Source organism: Arachis ipaensis, chromosome B7, assembly GCF_059453495.1.
Source record: "Arachis ipaensis isolate K30076 ecotype BB chromosome B7, ASM5945349v1, whole genome shotgun sequence".
Taxonomy (NCBI): domain Eukaryota; kingdom Viridiplantae; phylum Streptophyta; class Magnoliopsida; order Fabales; family Fabaceae; genus Arachis; species Arachis ipaensis.
The window spans coordinates 129,227,398-129,247,353 of NC_142442.1; the positions used below are offsets into that span (position 1 = coordinate 129,227,398).

Below are 19,956 nucleotides of genomic sequence, written 5' to 3' on the forward strand. Positions count from 1 at the left end.
TGGCTTTTTAATCAACAAATCTAATTTTTATATACAATAATCAATTAAATTAAATACACATTTTTTATATGAAAGTCTAATCAATAACCATGCATCCTCAAATTAATGGTTGTTGCTATATTTGTGATATTTGATATGAAAGTCTACATCATAAACCATAGATTTAACTAACAAGAGAAAAAGATCCAGAACTTATTACTTCTCTGTTGTAAAATAAATAGGAAGTGTAATAGCAATACCCTGGAAAAGAGATATATACAAGAAGAGTGTCATAATTGTTTAACATTAAACTAATTAAGGAATTTATTAATAGAACACTAAAATTATATTATAAGGTAAAATATAATAAAAATACCTTTGAAATATTGTGCAGAGCAATGGCTAATGCAAAGTTAAGACCAACCTGAAGACCCTACATAATTACATATAAAGAAGAATTAATGGCATAAAGTTACAATATTAAGGCAATAACATGCAACAATAACACCAAAATTGAGGTTTATTACCTTCACAGACCCAAGGAACACTGCCATTCCTTCAGGAAAATTATGTAAGCTAATACCAATGGCAGTGATAATTCTGCTGAATAAAACTTGACGGTGCTGCCTTTTCATAATGTCCCTGTTTCTACGCTCCAAGAAAAATGTTCTATAACTACGCTCACCTGGCTCATCACCCCACTCCCTAAAGAAATTGATAGAAAATACCTGCAAAATGGAGTCGATAAAGTGGATCTGATTAACCATAGTTTAGTTTTTTATAATTTTCTTGTACTAAAAAGTAGAGTATTATCATGGTTTTTCAACTACCTTTGAGTCTACAAGCCATATCTTCTTGCAAGTTTCCTTTATCGGTTTCTTTGTCTGCACAACGAAAGAGAACAACCCTATAGATTGTAATTTAAAATTCACTCTATAAATCAATATAAGACTACTGTGTCAGCAATGAAGATTGAAGTATTATTATTATTATTATTATTATTATTATTATTATTATTATTATTATTATTATTATTATTATTATCACCTGCTTTGACATCTCAAGAGCTATAAGTTCTGCTATTCCAGTTCTTGCCTGAAATCATGGCAAAAACATGAGATGAATTAACTTGTCAAGTGCAAATATATACATATATAAAGCGTATTTTAAAAATAAAAAATATAAATAGTATCTGTTTTCACTCTTTTCCCCCCGAAGCACCAAGCAAGTTTTTATGATTTTCAATTTGTTACCTCACCGGCACCGAGGAACAGGAAAGTGTGGTCGGCCAAAGTTCCACCAATCAGCTTCAATGCTGCCACGACCCCGGCAAGAACAACAGATGCAGTCCCCTGAGATATATTATAAAACATTCATGATTTGAAATTTTGAATAGAACAATCTCCATGGTATAGATGCTAAGATGCTACTTATAGTACCTAAATATCATCATTGAAGACTAGATGAGATGTGCCGTATTTCGCAAGCAACTCGAAAGCATTGTGATTTGCAAATTCTTCAAACTGCAGAAAAAATATTTTAAGGTAACAGAAACTCAATTGAATGATTCAGGTTCATAACATCATAAAAACTTGTTTAAAATTCACAACCTGCACAAGAACTTTTTTCCCATAGTTTTGCTTTACAGCAGCCATGAACTCACTCAGAAGTTCAGAATATTCCTATATAGAAACCAGATATAATCAAAATCACTTCATATCAATGCAAATGAAAGTGATATGCAGATATCAAGGCATGTATGTAATGGTATAATGAGAAGAAAAAAGTTAGTAGAAGATTGAAAATGCATACTGCTGATGGACGAAGCCCTCCTAGTGTTGTGTACAAAGCCAATTTTCCAACAGGAATTCCCATTCCCTGAAATTAAACACATCTAACATAAACTATATGAAGCCTAAGTTACCTATTTTACTATATATCATGTTTTCATTGAATTAATGTATCTATATACTAAAAAGTAACAGCTTCAGATAAAACAGAATGATAGGAGTCTAGTAGTTATAATAAATCAAGGAACGAATACCTGACATCCAAGGTCTCTGAGTCCTAAAATTCGCTCGCCATCTATGACAACAATAACTTGAGTACTCCTCTCAGGCCAATTTTTCAGTACCTCAAGGATCTTGCCCCTGAAAGAAAGCCAAAAGCTCTTATGATGATACTGAATCAAACACAGTACAAAGTTGCATACAAGAAAGAAATTTATTATATACTTCTCTTTCAAACTATGAACCCTAACATCCTTTTTACTTCAAGAAAAAATCAAAATTTTCAATAGAGAATAATAATTTTCTATTTATGTCTCTTCACCTTAATAATATATCAAATCAACTTAACAAAATCTATATCAAATTCTTTGCCTTGACCTGAAAATTTTACAGAAGAGAAAAGTACATTAGAACATAAGAAACAGAATTTGTGTTTAACTTTGCCAAAACTATATCATCAAATTATCACAAAAACTAATATCTTTGAAAAATTTTGAAAATTTAAAGAAAGCAAAGAACAAGAAAAAATTAGGAACAAATCCTAATTGTAATAACTCGACATGACATAAAACTTGACTCGACTCAAAGCTTACAGAGACTCGCTAGCTCGCCTTCTTGATCTCCTCAGCTAGCACCACCGAATCTGCACCCAAACCACACCACTGAATCCGCGTCCAAACCGCACTCTGAGTGCTTCAAGCCGCCGGAGGAAAAGCAGAACCAGCGGCACAACCCGCAGTGGAAGATGACGCAGAAGCAGAAGATTTAAAGCATTACCTCAACAATCTGAATGAAATCGTCACTCTGAGAGGTCAACGAATTCATAGGTTCCACGATCACCTCGTCCTCCATTCATAACTCTACACCGGCAACGATGGTGCACGGAATTGTGATCACACTTTTCACAACTCCGGTACAACTAACTAGCAAGTGCACTGGGTCGTCCAAGTAATAAAATCTTACGCGAGTAAAGGTCGATCCCACAAAGATTGTTGGCTTGAAGCAAGCTATGGTCATCCTGTAAATCTTAGTCAGGCGGATTCAATTGGTTATGAGTTTTGATAATTGAAAGATAAATAAAACGTAAATTAAAATAAAGATACTTATGTAATTTATTGGTGGAAATTTCAGATAAGTGTTTAGAGATGCTTTGTTGCTTCTGAACCTCTGCTTTTCTATTGTCTTCATCCAATCATGCGTGCTCCATTCCATGGCAAGCTGTATGATCCTCTCAGTGAAAATGGTCCAAGTACAGTTTCTGCACGGGTAATCAACTGTCGGATTTCTCGTCTCGGATGAAAAATACCAGGCACAGCTACTGCACAGCTAATCATCTGTCGGTTCTCACTTATGTCGGAATAGGATCTCTCTATCCTTTTGCACACTGTCACTGCGCCCAACATTCGCAAGTTTGAAGCTCGTCACAGTCATCCCTTCCCAGATCCTACTCAGAATACCACAGACAAGGTTTAGACTTTCCGGATTTCAGGAATGCTGCCAATTGGTTCTAGCCTATACCACGAAGGTTCTAACCTCACGGACTCGGTTCGTGGATTAGAGACCCAAGAGAATATACTCCGGCTGTCGTCCAATGACAACGTTGAACATCATGTAGACCACTTGTGGTTGTCAGGCACGCGGATCTTGGCTAAGTGAGTAACGAAGATAGTGGGTGATTATCACGGGTCACCCCTTCATTCTGACTTAACTGAATTAAGGACGAGAGTATATCTTGGAGAAGAAGTAAGTGTGAATTGAAAGAGAAACAATAGTACTTGCATTAATTCATGAAGAACAGCAGAGCTCTACACCTTAATCTATGAGGTGTAGAAACTCCACCGTAAAAAATACATAAGAGAAAAAGGTCTAGGCATGGCCGAATGGCCAGCCTCCAAAACATTATAAGATGTGTTCCAAAACTGTGCAAATACAATAGTAAAAATTGCTATTTATACTAAAACTAGTTACTAGGGATTACAGAAAATAAGTAACTAAGTGCAGATAGTGCAGAAATCCACTTCTGGGGCCCACTTGGTGTGTGCTTGGGCTGAGCATTGAGCTTTACACGTGCATAGGCCTTCTCTTGAGTTAAACGCTAGCTTGGATGCCAGTTTGGGCATTTAACTTCAGTTTTGGTGCCAGTTCTGGCGTTTTACACCAGAAAAGGGTCTCTGGCTGGCGTTTAGACGCCAGTTTGGGCCATCAAATCTCAGGCAAAATATGGACTATTATACATTACTGGAAAGCCCAAGATGTCTACTTTCCAACGCAATTAAGAGCGTGCCAATTAGGCTTCTGTAGCTCCAGAAAATCCATTTTGCATGCAGGAGGGTCAGAATCCAACAACATTTGCAATCCTTTCTCAGCCTCTGAATCAGACTTTTGCTCAGGTCCCTCAATTTCAGCCAGAAAATACTTGAAATTATAGAAAAACATACAAACTCATAGTAAAGTCCAGAAATGTAATTTTTGCATAAAAACTAATAAAAATATAATAAAAAGTAACTAAAACATACTAAAAACTACCTAAAAACAATGCCAAAAAGCGTATAAATTATCCGCTCATCAAACGCTTTGACGGAGGAGACGACAGCGGCAAGGAGATGAATGGCGGCGGCAGGGAGATCGAGATTTTAGGGTTTCACAGAGGTCCCTCTCCCACTCTCTCTCTCTCTTTCTCGCAATCACTCGAAGCCCCCTCTTCTGAATATTTTTTTTTCAATTTTTGTTATGGGCTAATATTTATTTGGGCTAGAAATGTTTTTAGTATGGATTGATCTGTGGGAGTTATTGTTAATAATTTAGAGGATTTTTACAAATTGTCACTATTAAAATATATTATGGAGGTTTATAATAACTTCCACTAAAAAACTTCCACAAATAAACAAGAATTTTGTAGTGCGCCACGCGTACGCGTCAGTTACGCATGCGCGTCGGCGAGCTTTCCAATCCACGCATACGCGTAAGGCGTGCGTACGCGTCGGTGAGGTTTTTTCTAATGCACGCGAATGCGTAGACTTTGCACGCCGATTCCCAGCAGCATGCATCCACGCATACACGTCAGGTACGCGTACGCGTCCCGGCTTAAGCTCCAAAGCTCCATTTTCATGTTCCTTCCACTTGTGCATGCTTTCTTTCCATCTTCTAGACCAATCTTGCCCTGTAAACTCTGAAATCACTTAACAAACATATCACGGCATCGAATAATAATAGAAGAGATTAAAATATAGCATTTTTAGGGTCAAGTAAGTATGTTTTCAACCATGAGGCAAAATAAGGAAGGAAACACAAAACCATGCATTTTATATGGATAAGTGCGGAAAGTATTGACAAAATCTCCCAAATTAAGCACAAGATAAACCACAAAATTGAGGTTTATCAAACCTCCCCATATTTAAACTAAGCATGTCCTCATGCTAAAAACAAAAAGACCAAAGGACATAAGAGAAAGAGGTTTATGAAATGCAACTAATGCAAATGCATCTATCTACTTGGTCAAGGGTGAAGCAATCCTCCAAGAACATATATGAACATATAGGGCTAAGGTGACATGATAGTCCATGAATCCTACCAATTCAAACATTAAATGAAGTGCATATAACTTGCGAGACGAATGCTTGTGAAAGCCGGGAACAAGGAGTTGAGCATCGAACCCTCACCGGAAGTGTATCCGCTCTATTCGCTCAAGTGTATAGGGTTCGTCACTCAATCCTCCTCTAATCATGCTTTCCAAGATTTGTCTTTCATCTAACAATCAACAATTATTCAATGCATGCATACATTCATCATGAGGTCTTATTTTTTGTTGTAATGGGGCTAGGGTAAGGGTAAGGATGCATGTATGGCCAAGTCAGCTTAGAATTTGTATCTTTTATTAGCTTAGACTCTTACCTAACACATACAACAACCTATGCAATTCTAATACACAACCTAGCTACCCATTTATTCACTTTTTCACATGCTCATGCATTTCTCTTTAGTTCACAACCCATATGCATTGGTTATCATTGGCTTCGCCTTGGGGCAATTTGTCCCCTTTTTATTACTTCTTTTTCTATATTTTTGTTTCTTTTATTTTTCTATTTCTTTTTCTTTTCATTCCTTTTCTTTTGTTTTTCTTTGCTTGTCCCCTTTTTGGGGGGGGGGGGGTTATGTACGAAAGTGCCAATGCATATTGTTCAATCATTCAATACATGAGTATGTTCCCAATTTCCAAAATTTTCAATTACAAATACAAAGCACACCTTTACATCTACCCAAGTTCTCAAGTATCCCCTTCCATTTGAAAGACACACACCCTCACTCGCCTAAGCTAATCAAGGATCCAAATCCAGGGAGGTTCATTGTTTTTCACTTAGGGGTGTTGATGTACTAAATTTAAGAACAAAAGGATTTATCATGGGCTCAAAATTAGTTAGCAATAGTAGATAAAAAGGGTTAAGGCCATTTGAAAAAGTGACTATTGAAATGATGTCCTCAATCATGTAAATGCATTCATACATGAAATAATAGATATATAGAATCAGACAAAGCAAGGATTGCAATCATAGAAAGAGAACAATGCACACAAGAATGGGAATAAGTGGTTATCAGATGTAACCACACAATTGGCTCAAAGCTCACATGCTTGTATTCTTAACTCAACAACCATGTTCCAAAATACATTCTTCGAGCAAGTTTATCACAAAAAAAATTTTCAAAATTGGTAGGGTGCCCTAAAAATACATTTTCTTAGAAAAGGGTCATCACCTTAACCAAGTAGTTCTAGAAAAAAGATTATTACCTAAACAAAAGTGTTCAAAAGTAAAACTAACTAAACATGCAATGTGTCCTAATTAACAAAACAAAAGAGAATTGAAGTCCATAGATGTTGAAAGGAGGAGATTATTACCCACGGAGATCGGTCGAACGACCTCCCCACACTTAAGAATTAGCACGGTCCTCCATGCTACTAGCAAGGCGCAAGGGGCGATCAGAACCGGAACTTCCACTATCCCCTTCATGATTGCTACCGTCACTTAGGTTCGAGGTGGATGTGGAGATCTCGGGTTCCTCTATAGATGGGGCCACAAAACTCAAAAGCTTCTTTATATAAGTAAATCGACGTTGGTTCCGCCGTTCATATCTATCTATCTTCTTGTGGAGATCCTCAAGCTGTTGGTGGGTAGATCTTTGTGGTGGTGTGGATGAGGTGGTAGGAACGGTGGATGGAGGGGCCATGTCAAGGCTCGGGGTGTCCATCGGAGGCTGAAGATATTTCCTGCTTGGGACGACATCGCCTTTTGCCGGAGTCATAGCTTTCATGTAGCCTCGCAAGGAACACCAGCAGCAGCAACTAAATTAGATACCAACGCAGAAAATGGTAAATTACCCTTGGCATGGACTCAGCTCATCACTTGTCAGACGAGGAGAGGAATATTGACTGGCCTCTCCGTGAGTACGCACCAAATAAGGAGGGCGAGGTCCGCCGTGGAGGACGACTTATGGGTGCTAGGCAGCACGTAGTGAGATAAGATCTGGGCCCAAGCTCTAGCCTCCACAGTGAGGTAGCACGCATCAATACACTTGGGCCGCATCCAGAGTCGTCCTTGGGTCCAAAATATCTCTGGTTCGGCAATTGACAAACCCCATTTGTAGGGTTTATCTTGTATTGATTTTTGGGGATTTTATCACCTTTTACCCATATTTATTCAAGAAATAGCATGGTTTTGTATATTCTCCTTTAATTGTGCTTGAATGTGAAAACATGCTTTTTAGGACTCAAAATAGCTAAATTTAATTCACCTCGATTCTATTAGATGCCTTGATATGTTTGTTAAGCGATTTAAGGTTTAGGAGGCAAAGATTGGATCAAGGGAATGAAGAAAGAAAGCATGAAAAGTTGGAGAACTCATGAAGAAATGAAAGAACCGGAAAGCTGTCAAGCCGACCTCTTTGCACTTAAACGACCATAACTTGAGCTACAGAGGTCCAAATGATGCGGTTCTAGTTGGGTTGGAAAGCTAACATCCGGGGCTTCGAAACGATATAAGATTTGCCATAGTTGCTACACGTATGGTGGCGCGCACGCGCATAGTACGCGCACGCGCCGTTGCTGCCACCTGGTTCACTTAAAGCAAAACGTGGCCAGCGATTTTAGAAGCCTTGTGGGCCCAATCCAACTCATTTCTGATGTTATTTAAGCCAAGGATTGAAGAGGAATCAACATACTTTTTAATCATTAGCTTAGTTTAGTAGTTAGAGTTAGTTTCTAGAGAGAGAAGCTCTCACTTCTCTCTAGAATTAGGATTAGGATTAGGTTTAGTTCTTAGATCTAGATTTTAATTCATCTTCTTCTACTTCTATCTTCTCAATTACTTGTTGTTACATTCATTCTTCTTCCATTCTTTTATTGTAATTTTCTTTATGTTGTTCTTATACTTTGTTGTAGATCTACTATTGTTCCTTCCATTTTCTTTCAATTCAATAAGAGGTAATTCATAATGATTGTTCTTCTTTGCTTTTCTATTGTTGATCTCTTGCCTTTGTAGTTAGATCTCTCTTTAATTCTTGCAATTTATGTTGTTTACTTTTATTGCCTTTTATGTGTTTGTTGAAATGCCTCTTCTAGATATAGTATAGGTTATGCTCCTCTTGGCCTAGGTAGAGTAATTAGTGACACTTGAGTTATCTAATTCCTTTGTTGATTGATAATTGGAGAGATTGCTAATTGGTTTAGAGTGCACTAAAGCTAGTCTTTCCTTGGGAGTTGGCTAGGACTTGTGGCTCAAGTCAATTCATCCACTTGACTTTCCTTTAATTAGTAAGGGTTAACTAAGTGGTAGCAATGAACAATTCTCATCACAATTGAGAAGGATAACTAGGATAGGACTTCTAGTTCTCACACCTTACCAAGAGCCTTTTATAGTTGTTAGTTTATTTTCATTGCCATTTACTTTTCATGCTTCTTATCCAAAACCCCAAAATAACTCATAACCAATAACAAGACACTTTATTGTAATTCCTAGGGAGAACGACCCGAGGTCCAATACTTCGGTTTATAAATTTTAGGGGTTTGTACTAGTGACAAACAACTTTTTGTATGAACGGATTAGTGATTGGTTTAGAAACTATACTTGCAACGAGAATTCATTTGTGAAATTCTAAACCGTCAAAAAAATCCATTCGTCAAAATGGTGTTATGTTATTGGTTATTGTACATATGTGAATAGTGTGAATATCTTGCTTTTTGCTTTATTTGCTAGTTGTAGAATTTTATTTCTCTTATTTTCCATTATCTTTTGATTTTTGTTTCCTCTTTCCATTATGAATTCTCATTTTGGCTATGAGTGTGATTACAACTATGTTGTAGGTGATGAGGACTACAATGAAGATGTGTGTCAAGGATGGGATAACCAAAGGTGGGAGGAGCCATATGCTTATGATCAATCCTCTTGGCAACAACCTCCACCAATGCACTATGAAGAAGAGCCATTCTATGATGCATACCAAGCAAATAGCTATGGTGAATCTCCTTGTGATTTTCAAGAACCACCACCATATGCCTATGAGTCATATCCTCAACATGAACCTCAACCACACTCACAAGCCTATTTTCAACAAACACCTCCATATGACCATGATCCTTACCCACCATACCAACCTTCTTTTGAACCATATGAGCCATACATGGAACCACAATTTCAAGATTACTACTCCCAAGGACCACCTCAATACACACCACCACCTTACCAAGAAGAACCACCTTCCTATAATGAACCCTTTCTCCAATATGATGAACCCTCCCATCCACCCCAACCTCTAATGGATGAAACCCTCGATGTTCTTCTTCAAGGACATGAGGAGATGACAAGGGATGTGCAACAATTCATGACCGCCTTGGATGCGGTGGTAAACCGGTTAGCATCCCAATTTTTGGACACTCAAGGAACTCCCATGGCTCAAGAAGAGCATAGCATGAAGGAGAGATTGGAAACTCCGGTGGAAAAGGAGGAAGGCTACTTTGTGTTAGAACAATTGGAGGAACCTATGACCATTAAAGAAGAGGAAGAAGTGGTTGAAGACCTAGGAGATGCGGAACCTCCATAGGAAGCTAAAATCATAGAAAATCCATCCAAGAAGATTGAATTTGATGTCGAGGAGGAAAGTGCACAACCTCCAAAACAATTTTTGAATGAAGACTTGGAAAGAATGAAGCAAGACTTGAGTTCCCTTGGTGATGAAGATCATGCATCCAACCATCTTGGTGGTGAATCCTTTGAATTTGAAGAACCTTCTCCCAATGAGATAGAAAGCAATGTGGAGGTAGATTTCTCTCAACCTCCCATTTATGATTTGAGTGATGAGGAAGAGTTAGATGAAATTGATGAACAAAGGATTGGAAGTGAAGGAGCTTATGAAGAGGTGGAGATTGACAAGGAAGCAAACAAGGGAGTAGAGCTTGCAAGCACATTGGAGATACCTCTCCCCAAGCCACCACCATCCATTCTCTCATTCAAGTGGGTGAATTCCTTATACTTAAGCTTTGTTATTCCCCTTGAATATGGTTTGCTTGAGACGGATGGTCAACTTAGACATATTTGTGGCTTTAAAAGCAAAAAGGAAATGGTTAGTGGTTGGAAACATTATTCTAGGCTCATTATGGTTGCATGTTCAAAGCTTAATTGCACGGTTTGGCATAGAGCTAGATTGTTTGGGTCTAGGAGAATATTTGGTCACTTTATTGAGAATTCTAAGGTCATGCCACCCAAATGGAATAATGATAATCAACTCGAAGATGGGTGTGGAAATAAGATATGGGATCCGGGAATATATGAGGATCAATTTTGGGAGCCCATGGTTTGTGAAGAACTCCATCAAGGCTTGAAGATATTAAAATTGAAGAATGGAGCTTATTGGAGATTCAAGCATTGGTGGATGTTCAAGGATAGCTTCAAGCACAAGCCACCTTGAGAGGAGCTCCCCATAAGTCCAACTTAAGGACAATAAACAAAAGTGCTAGGTGGGAGACAACCCACCATGGTAAAATCCTTTTATTTTCTCTTTTGTATATATTGGTAGAATTAGCTTAATTTCATGTTTTGTTTAGTTAGTTGAGTATGTTTGGTAGTTTAAGTATGCTAAATAAGGTTTTATGGTGTTTTGGTAGCTGTTTGGAGGTTTGGAATGCTTGGATTGGTGCAAAAACATAGAAAAAAATTTTTTTTTTGAAAAACAGAGCACCATCCACGCGTACGCGTACATGGCGCGTACGCGCACTTACAGCATTTTCGACCATCCACGCGCGCGCGCCATGCGTGCGTACGCGTGGATTGAGAAGTTCCAACCTCCATACATTTTCCAGAGAGTTGTGCCTGCGCCGCGCCAACGTTGTGCCTCTGGCACAAACCTATTTGCGCGCTCGCGCACATGACGCGTACGCGTCACTCTCGAAATAAGCCATCCGCGCGCGCGCGCGGATTGCCTTCCTTCACCACATTTCTTTTCTTCTCCTCTTTCTATTTCTTTCCTTCTCCTTTCTCCTACCCCTCATCCAACTCTTCCAAACACCATTGACAACCATTTATTTTAGTTAACAAATTAGTTAGTTAGTTAGTTGATTAGTTAGTTTTAGTTTAGTTTTCATTTCATTTTCTCTCTTTTCATCATAAGTGTTGGAGTATTGACTTTGTTTACTATACATTGCTATATCCCTTATTGCCTAAATGCTATTTTAGCATGAATGTTTTTAGATAATCTTTGTTGGATTCTATGATTTTACTTGGTTTTGAGTTCTTCATGCTTACCTTTTGAAAAATACCAAGTGATGAGAATTGTCTTCGAGTCTGTAACTCTTCTTGAATTGCATGATTTGGCCACCATGTAATTTGAATCCTTTTCCTCGATTAGGCAACCTCTTGATGGATGATGTTGAGCATTTACCTTAATGCATTGTATTTCATGATTATATCCATCCATATGTTTGCCTTGAATGCTTTCATGCTTCTCTAATGCTTGTCTTACCTTACAAGCTTACTTAAAGCATCTCAAGCACACTAGGATAAGTGAAGTGCATGCTTCTTTTGTGACATAGCTTTTATGCTAATGTGTATTCTAAACCGCGCAATTTAGAATTCACACACCTAATATTTCTTAATGTCACACTAATTCACTCACCTCATTCTAGTGATTTACCTCATTCCAACAATGTATGCTTCCTTGCTTTTATATCTTCTCATCTTATGGTGTTATATTTTTGTTTTTCATAACGAATGCACCACAAGCAACCATGGAGGCGGAAGAAAGAACACATAGCAATCCGGAGAGTCGCCGTACCCCCTTGCTCATCTTTGAGTGCACCGAGGACGGTGCAAACTTTTAAGTGTGGGGAGGTCGTCCGACCGATCGGCAATCTTGGGTGAAAAATTTCTAACTCCAATACTTTTGCATTTCATTCTAGGATTTTAGGATTTTTACTTGCATTTTCTTATTTTTGCATATGTATACACAATAAGCTTAGTCAAGATAATGAGAATTTTTCAAGATTTCTATCTATAGGGCATGTCAATTGATTTGAGTGAAAACTTTTCATAGAACTTGCTTGAATTATATATATTGTAGAACATGTTTTGAGCTAAGAACACAAGCTTGTGAGATTTGAGTCTAACGGTGTGGTTACATCTTACAACCACTTATCTTTCCTTCTTGTGTGCATTATTCTCTTTCTATGATTGTAATCTTTGATTTGTTTGATTCTTTATGTCCATTATTTTGTGTATTCATGCATTTATGTGATTGAGGCCATCATTTCATTTAGCTCACTTACCCAAATAGCCTACCTTTTATCTTCCATTGTTAGCCAAATTTGAGCCTACGATTAACCCACTTGTTCTTAATTTAGCACATTACAAGCCTTAAAGCGAAAAACAATAAATGTCCTTATTTGGATCTTTGATTAGCTTAGGCTAGAGTGTGTGTATCATTCAAGTGTGGGAACCTTGGGACATTGGGTGAATAAAAGGGTAGTTTTGTAATGTTATTGGAAATATTAGGAATTGGGTACATACTCATGTATTGATCAAATGTAAAACCTTATGCATTGAGGTTCTTGTATATAAAAAAGAAAAAAAAATAAGAAAAAACAAAAGAAAAAGAAATAAAAGTGAAAAAGAAAAACAATATGGAAAAGAAAAGAAAAAAAATAGAAAAAAGAAAGAAAAAAGAAGAAAAATAATAAAAAGGGGACAAAATGCCCCAAGGTGAAGCTCAATAAGATCAATGCATATAAGTTGTGAAATGAAAAGAAAATGCATGAGTATGTGAAAAAAAAGTGAAAAATGGGTAGCTAGATTAGAACTTAATTGTATAGGATGTCATAGGTTAGGTGGGAAGTTTAAGCTTATCAAAGATTCAAATTTCAAGCTCACTTGACCAAATATGCATCCTACCTTGACCCTAGCCCCATTACAACCAATGAAAAGACCTCATGATACTTGTATGCATGCATGAAATAAATGTTAATTGTTAGAAGAAAAACAAATCTTGGAAAGCATGAAATAGAGGAGAATTGAGTGAATCAACCCTAAACACTTGAGTGAATAGAGTGCAAACACTACCGGTGAGGGTTTGATGCTCAATTACATGTTTTCACCTATGATCATAATTTTCATGCAAGTTTGTAAAAATATTTAATAACTCAATTCAATTGTGGATTAGACTTGCTAGTCCTTAGCCCTTGTGCATATATGTTTCTTGGGAATTGATTTATTTTGACCAAGCACTTGCATTCATTTAGATAGTTGCATATAGGTAGATTGCATTTAGTTAGTTTCCATTGAATAAATGTTGATACCCTTTGTTTCTCTCTTGGCTTAAGCATGAGGACATGCTTGGTTTAAGTGTGGGGAGGTTGACAAACCCCATTTGTAGGGTTTATCTTGTATTGATTTTTGGGGATTTTATCACCTTTTACCCATATTTATTCAAGAAATAGCATGGTTTTGTATATTCTCCTTTAATTGTGCTTGAATGTGAAAACATGCTTTTTAGGACTCAAAATAGCTAAATTTAATTCACCTCGATTCTATTAGATGCCTTGATATGTTTGTTAAGCGATTTAAGGTTTAGGAGGCAAAGATTGGATCAAGGGAATGAAGAAAGAAAGCATGAAAAGTTGGAGAACTCATGAAGAAATGAAAGAACCGGAAAGCTGTCAAGCCGACCTCTTTGCACTTAAACGACCATAACTTGAGCTACAGAGGTCCAAATGATGCGGTTCTAGTTGGGTTGGAAAGCTAACATCCGGGGCTTCGAAACGATATAAGATTTGCCATAGTTGCTACACGTATGGTGGCGCGCACGCGCATAGTACGCGCACGCGCCGTTGCTGCCACCTGGTTCACTTAAAGCAAAACGTGGCCAGCGATTTTAGAAGCCTTGTGGGCCCAATCCAACTCATTTCTGATGTTATTTAAGCCAAGGATTGAAGAGGAATCAACATACTTTTTAATCATTAGCTTAGTTTAGTAGTTAGAGTTAGTTTCTAGAGAGAGAAGCTCTCACTTCTCTCTAGAATTAGGATTAGGATTAGGTTTAGTTCTTAGATCTAGATTTTAATTCATCTTCTTCTACTTCTATCTTCTCAATTACTTGTTGTTACATTCATTCTTCTTCCATTCTTTTATTGTAATTTTCTTTATGTTGTTCTTATACTTTGTTGTAGATCTACTATTGTTCCTTCCATTTTCTTTCAATTCAATAAGAGGTAATTCATAATGATTGTTCTTCTTTGCTTTTCTATTGTTGATCTCTTGCCTTTGTAGTTAGATCTCTCTTTAATTCTTGCAATTTATGTTGTTTACTTTTATTGCCTTTTATGTGTTTGTTGAAATGCCTCTTCTAGATATAGTATAGGTTATGCTCCTCTTGGCCTAGGTAGAGTAATTAGTGACACTTGAGTTATCTAATTCCTTTGTTGATTGATAATTGGAGAGATTGCTAATTGGTTTAGAGTGCACTAAAGCTAGTCTTTCCTTGGGAGTTGGCTAGGACTTGTGGCTCAAGTCAATTCATCCACTTGACTTTCCTTTAATTAGTAAGGGTTAACTAAGTGGTAGCAATGAACAATTCTCATCACAATTGAGAAGGATAACTAGGATAGGACTTCTAGTTCTCACACCTTACCAAGAGCCTTTTATAGTTGTTAGTTTATTTTCATTGCCATTTACTTTTCATGCTTCTTATCCAAAACCCCAAAATAACTCATAACCAATAACAAGACACTTTATTGTAATTCCTAGGGAGAACGACCCGAGGTCCAATACTTCGGTTTATAAATTTTAGGGGTTTGTACTAATGACAAACAACTTTTTGTATGAAAGGATTAGTGATTGGTTTAGAAACTATACTTGCAACGAGAATTCATTTGTGAAATTCTAAACCGTCAAAAAAATCCATTCGTCAGCAATGACTCGAAGAATTGAGTCCCAGTCAAACCCAAACTCATTCCACCGACGTAGGACCTCTTGGTAACCATCCATTTCCTTCGGCACCTGTAAAACATTAAGCACTCCCTGAATAGCCTCTTCTGAAATTGGGACTTGCTTCCGGCGCATGTATACTGACTGAAGAGAAATGAGGTGATAATTGGTGTAAAACTCTACCACCCACGAGAGGTTGGCCTCTTGTGGTCTTCTATGAGAAACTCCCATCCTCGCCGCTCAATGTGGGGCATCACATAATGAGCAATGTGATCCGGAGGGGCGAGTAAGTGCTCGGAATGATAGTTCCTCTCAACCATGGCGGGGAACACGAGTTCGCAGAAGCGGTTAGGGAACCTTGAGGAGTCCCTTGCCAGATTGCTCTTCTCTTTTTCATCAATAGGAGCGATTTTATTTGCCTTCTTTGAGAGGGGTTTAGCTCTGAGTGTAGGATGCACCTTGGAAATTGACTTTTGGGGTACCCTTTTTGTGGCCGGTGTCCTCGACGCCTTCTCCTTGCCTTTCTTGGTGGCCATCCTGAAAAAGGAAGGAAAAGGGGAAACATTAAACCCAAAGAATTAACTCATAAAAAATAACATGCAAGTGAAAAGTAGTGCCCAAAAAAAATTGTGTAGCTTGAGGACATGACAGCTACACATGTGATCAAAACAACTATAGAATCATGGGTCACAACACTTAGCATGGGATGCAAGAGTGAGTAAGGCATTTAATAAGGCATGAAAAGGATAAACTCAAGCATCCATAATAAAGAAGCAAGTCATGGTAAATGAGCATAAAGATGGTAAACATAAAGCAAAGTAAGCTCAATGCACCTAGAAAGGAGCAAGTGTGTAAGGAAGAAACACCAAGTTGAGAGCATAAGGTCAAATGGAACCAAAATGGTATAGGTGCATTTTCTCAAACACTTGGTGTGCAATATTCAAGTAATGAGTAAGTAGGAAGAATTCAATCATGTAGAATCCCAAATAAAATACCAAACAACAACACAACACCACATAGTCACAAAGACATCAAGAGATAACAAAAGGATCAATCAAAGCAAGGTAAAACTTGAAGTTCAACATCCATGGAAAAGTAAGATAAGAAGGAAAGCAAACAAGTAAGAACCAAGTAATAAAATCATGCAACTAAAAGGGAAATCAAAAGAGTAAGCAAATGCAAGAAGAACATGCAACTAAATACAACTAGAAGAGGGAAAATTTAAAAGAAGACAAAAGATGAGAAGAAGTAGAAATAGAACCTTGAGAAGGGATAGAAAGCAAGGTAGAGTGTGGGTTGAAAATAGGAGAGAAGAGGGAAGAAACTCTAGAGCCGCCGGAGGTGGTGGTGGTCGCCAGTACAGTGGCCGGAGACAAGAGTGGTGGAAGATGGGAGAAGAAGGAGAAAGGTAATGGAAGAAGGAAGATGGAAGAATGAAATGAAGTAAAGAAAGAAAGAGGGGTGCACAGGTTTAAAATTGAGTCAAGCAATCGACGCGCGCACACACCACGCGTACGCGTGGTGGGCAAAGAAGGGAGGGACGCGTACGCGTCAGGGGCGTGTACGCGTGGGGAGAGTTGTGCCTTGGGTATAGAGTTGGCATAAAGCAGGCCCAACTCTCGGATTTATGTACCACAAATGGTGTGCAGCACAAGCGACGCGTATGCGCACAGCACGCATACGCATGGATTTCCAAATAGCGATCGACGCGTATGCGTCACCTACACTTGCGCGTGGGTCGCCTGGCACAAAGTGGGCATAACTATCAGATTTTTTGTACTAGAGAGTTTAGAATACACAACCGACGCGTACGCGTCCCCCGCCCTTACGCGTGGGTTGCTACTGTGCCTTTGGCAAAAAATGGGCATAAAGTGGGTACAACTCTCGGGTTTTAGTACCAGGAGTTGTGAAACCACGTCGACGCGTACGCGTATAGCATGCTTGCACGTGGATGCCCCTTGGCATTCACTCAGCTAGGAAACACTCAAAACTCCATACAACATCAAAATAAAGCATTTTCTTCAACACAACCAATTCAACAAAATTGCCAAGATTGATGAAATCCTAATGAATACCACAACAATCTAACAAAATCAACAAAACCTAGCATATCCAAACAAGCTCAACAACATCAAGAAGCACAAAATTCACAAAGAATCTAAGACTAAAAGCAAGAAAGTATATACAAGGACGATCATACCGTGGTGGGGTGTCTCCTACCTAGCACTTTTCTTTAACGTCCTTAAGTTGGACGGTCATGAGCCTAAGCTTCCTCTCCTTGTGGTGCATCCTCAAGTAGGAGCACCTCCACTTCCCTTGGTGATTTGTAGCCATAGTACTTCTTCACTCTATGGCCATTCACCTTGAAGGCTGCCTCACTTTGAGGGTCAAACAATTCTACCACACCATAGAGCTTTACCTCCTTCACTTTGAAGGGTCCTTCCCATCTTGAACGGAGCTTTCCAGGCATGAATCTAAGCCTCAAGTTGTAGAGGAGAACTTCGTCACCTTCTTGAAAATCCTTCCTCCGAATATGGTGATCATGAAATGCCTTAGTATTTTCCTTGTAAATCCGATCATTCTCATATGCCTCCATCCTAAGACATTCAAGCTCCTCCAGTTGCAATTTCCGGGCTACACCCGCCTTGGTGATATCCATGTTACACTACTTCACTGCCCAATAGGCTTTATGCTCAATCTCCACCGGAAAGTGGCATGCCTTACCATAGACGACCCGAAAGGGACTCATTCCTAACGGGGTCTTATAGGCCGTCCTGTATGCCCATAATGCATCTCCCAACCGAGAGCTCCAGTCTTTTCTTTGTGGATTCACCACTTTCTCCAAAATTTGCTTAATCTCCCGGTTGGACACTTCTACTTGCCCATTCGTTTGGGGGTGATAGGCAATTGAAACCTTGTGTGATATCCCATAGCGCTTGAGTAGTGCTTCTACCTTCTTGTTACAAAAGTAGGAACCTTGGTCGCTCACAATTGCTCGTGGCGACCCATAGCAGCACACAATATTATTTCTAATGAAAGAGATTACGGCATTAGCGTCATCAAGGCGGGTAGGTATCGCTTCCACCCACTTTGAGACGTAGTCAACCGCCAACAAAATATACAGATACCCACTTGAGTTAGGAAATGGCCCATAAAGTCTATGCCCTATACATCAAAGATCTCACAAAATAACATTGGTTGTTGAGGCATTTCATCCCTTTGGGATGCATTTCCTGACTTCTGACATTGGTGACATGACACACAAAATTGGTTAGCATCTTTGAATAGTGTTGGCCACCAGAATCCACAATCCAAAACCTTTTTAGCCGTCTGTTGTGGGCCAAAGTGGCACCAAACTCGGACGAGTGACAAGACTCAAGAATGGGTTGAATTTCGGATTCCGAGACACATCTACGAATTACTTGGTCTACTCCCCTCTTCCACAAGTGAGGGTCATCCCAAATGTAATATTTGGAATCACTCCTCAACTTATCCCTTTGGTGCTTTGAAAAGTTGGGAGGGAAAATCTTAGCAACCAACTAGCTCGCTATAGGAGCAAACCAAGGAAAACTATCCGAAATAGCATGCAAACTATCCAAAGGGAATGAGTCATCGATCGGAAATAGGTCATATTTGAGATTTTCAAGGCGGATTAGATGGTCCGCAACTAGATTTTGTGACCCACTTCGATCCCTAATCTCAATGTCAAATTCTTGCAAAAGCAAGATCCAACGTATGAGCCTAGGTTTCGACTCATTCTTAGTCAACAAATATTTTAAAGCTGCATGATCTGTATATACCACTATCTTGGAGCCTAGCAAGTAAGATCGAAATTTATCCAATGCATGAATAATGGCTAAAAGCTCTTTCTCAATAGTGGTATATTTGGATTGTGCCGCATCCAATGTCTTTGAGGAGTAAGCAATGATATAAGGGAGCTTACCATCGCGTTGTGCAAGCGCGGCACCTACGGCATGATTTGACGTGTCTCACATGATCTCGAACGGCTGCGTCCAGTCAGGGCCCCTCACAATTGGTGCTGTGGTAAGAGATCTCTTCAACTCCTCAAATACTTCCGCACAAGCACTATCAAACTCAAAGTTTACGTCCTTTTGGAGTAGGCGCGACAATAGAAATGCAATTTTGCTAAAATTCTTGATAAAGCGTCTATAGAATCCTGTATGCCCTAAAAAGGAACGGACCTCCCTCACAGATGAGGGGTGAGATAAACTGGTAATGACATTAACCTTGGCTGGGTCCACAGAAATGCCCTTGTCAGAAACTACATGTCCTAACACTATACCTTGTCTCACCATGAAATGACATTTTTTGAAATTTAAGACAAGGTTAGTATCAACACACCTAGCTAAGACCTTGGCCAAGTTCTCTAAACAACTATCAAATGAAGTCCCATGCACACTGAAGTCATCCATAAAGACTTCCAGACAACTCTCCATAAGATCGAAAAAGACACTTGTAATGCTCCGCTGAAAAGTGGCGGGTGCATTGCA

General features: G+C 38.8%; 1 protein-coding gene across 1 annotated transcript; it reads right to left on the reverse strand.

Moving 5' to 3' along the window:
* Window positions 1-17,708: 17,708 nt before the first annotated feature.
* On the reverse strand, window positions 17,709-18,104 carry LOC148554098 (uncharacterized). Its single transcript, XM_088494984.1, has one exon. The coding sequence runs from the start codon at window positions 18,102-18,104 to the stop codon at window positions 17,709-17,711; it is 396 nt and encodes a 131-aa protein (XP_088351110.1).
* Window positions 18,105-19,956: the final 1,852 nt, after the last annotated feature.